The 1,639-nt window shown below is 43.8% G+C and overlaps 1 protein-coding gene across 1 annotated transcript in view; it reads left to right on the forward strand.

The window, feature by feature from the left end:
• Window positions 1-1,415, forward strand: part of LOC308095605 (uncharacterized protein) — a gene marked incomplete at its 5' end in the record, with an annotated part of 22,720 nt that extends 21,305 nt beyond the window's left edge. The window contains one exon of the mRNA XM_080442656.1: window positions 843-1,415. Coding sequence (XP_080298782.1) covers window positions 843-918 — 76 coding nt within the window. The 3' untranslated portion in view covers window positions 919-1,415. The remainder of the gene's footprint in view (window positions 1-842) is intronic.
• Window positions 1,416-1,639: the final 224 nt, after the last annotated feature.

Here is a 1,639-nt window from a genome sequence, read left to right on the forward strand (position 1 = left end):
AAGGGGGATGTCGTCCCCAAACCTGAAGATCACAATTGGCAGCTGGGTACATAGGTAGACACCCAGAAACAAAGGGACGCACACACACACACACACACACACACACACACACACACACACACACACACACACACACACACATAGCCATGCATGCGGACACTCATATGCAAATTGCACATGCAGATATAGACACTTGTGTACACACATGCATACACATGCACAGGTGGATGTATACAAATTGTGCGGATTATAACTGCCACAGTTTATTCAAATGAACAGATTTAGCTGTGCATGGAATTAATAGTTATTTAATTATATAGCTACTTATGGGTCTAAATTCTCTTTGCACTCTGCCAGCAGTCTAATTCTAAAGGCCAGTCCACACCAATGCAACTCCTTGCAACTCCTTGTAACATGCAACTACTAGCAACTACTTGCAAACATTATCCCCAATGGCAGTTACAAGGCAAGGCAATGGCAGTTGCATTGGTGTGGACTGGCCTAAGTGGCCTTAAAGCTGTTTTGTTGCTAGGAGTTGCGACTAGTTGCATTGGTGCGGTCTGGCCTTTTGGAAGTAAATCCCTGAATATGTTTAACATATTATTAATATTATTTTCTTTTGTGTGTGAATATTCTTCACATTTTGTGAATTCATCCACTGTTCCACCAGTCCCTCCATATTTGGGCAACACTGACATCAACATGACGTTATAGATCCACATGGACGCCATGCCATTATTAGACCTAGTCTTGTTATCAGATTAGATTGAATATGTAACCTTACCTTTTCACCTGTGCTGGTTTTCTTTTCTAACAGCTCTCTTTCTCCGGCTGTCTCTCAGGTTGAGTTTGTGGTTCATCTGGCACAACAGAGGGTCACGACCTCCCCAGGACTGTGAAGTGGACAAACAGGTCTGAGGAGCTGCAACAGGATACACACAATGTCCTCTGCTGCTTTTGTTTGGCCTCTTCTTTTCTGATGAAAATGTGGACAATTCCTCATTCTCCACTTCAAAGGAAAACATTCGCTTCGACGAAAAAAAAAGAAGATTGCATTCTTTAAAAGAAAAGAGAGAGAAAAAGAAACTTTGTTATGTGACCGTTAAGCATATCATGAAAGTTGCGCTGCAACGATGTGCGGTTGGGAGTTGGACGTGTTATTCTTTCTCATTTCGAATGGCTTTCTTTTAAATGGGCTGATAAATGTATTTATTTTAACGGCACATCTTGACACCACAGTTTTTTTGGGGGCGGGAGCAAACATCTTTTTGTCATTACCGCAGCCACTTCTGCGCGTTATCTCCTGGCCTATATGCACTGTGTAATATATATATGTGTGTGTGCACAGTGTGTCGGGCACCATGTGGAATCAATTGTTTTGTAATAAAAAAAAAAGGGCCAAGTGAATGATTAAAGAGGTGTCTACTGTCTGCGTTTACTGGGTGTCAGATCCCCTCCCGCCCATTGCCTCCTCCACACAGAAGGCTGCATGGCTGAGAGGCAGCAGCAGGCTGCAGTGCTGGAGCTCTGGGTTTGTGCAAAGCTGCAGCACCTCTAGTGGCGAACACACAGTGGGACACCGGGGCTCTGGAAATGGCACCATGCAGAAGACTGGTGATGATTGAGAGTACTCCAATTG

This window comes from Gymnoscopelus braueri (genome assembly GCF_963280865.1).
Source record: "Gymnoscopelus braueri genome assembly, chromosome: 11".
In the NCBI taxonomy this organism is placed as follows: Eukaryota; Metazoa; Chordata; class Actinopteri; order Myctophiformes; family Myctophidae; genus Gymnoscopelus; species Gymnoscopelus braueri.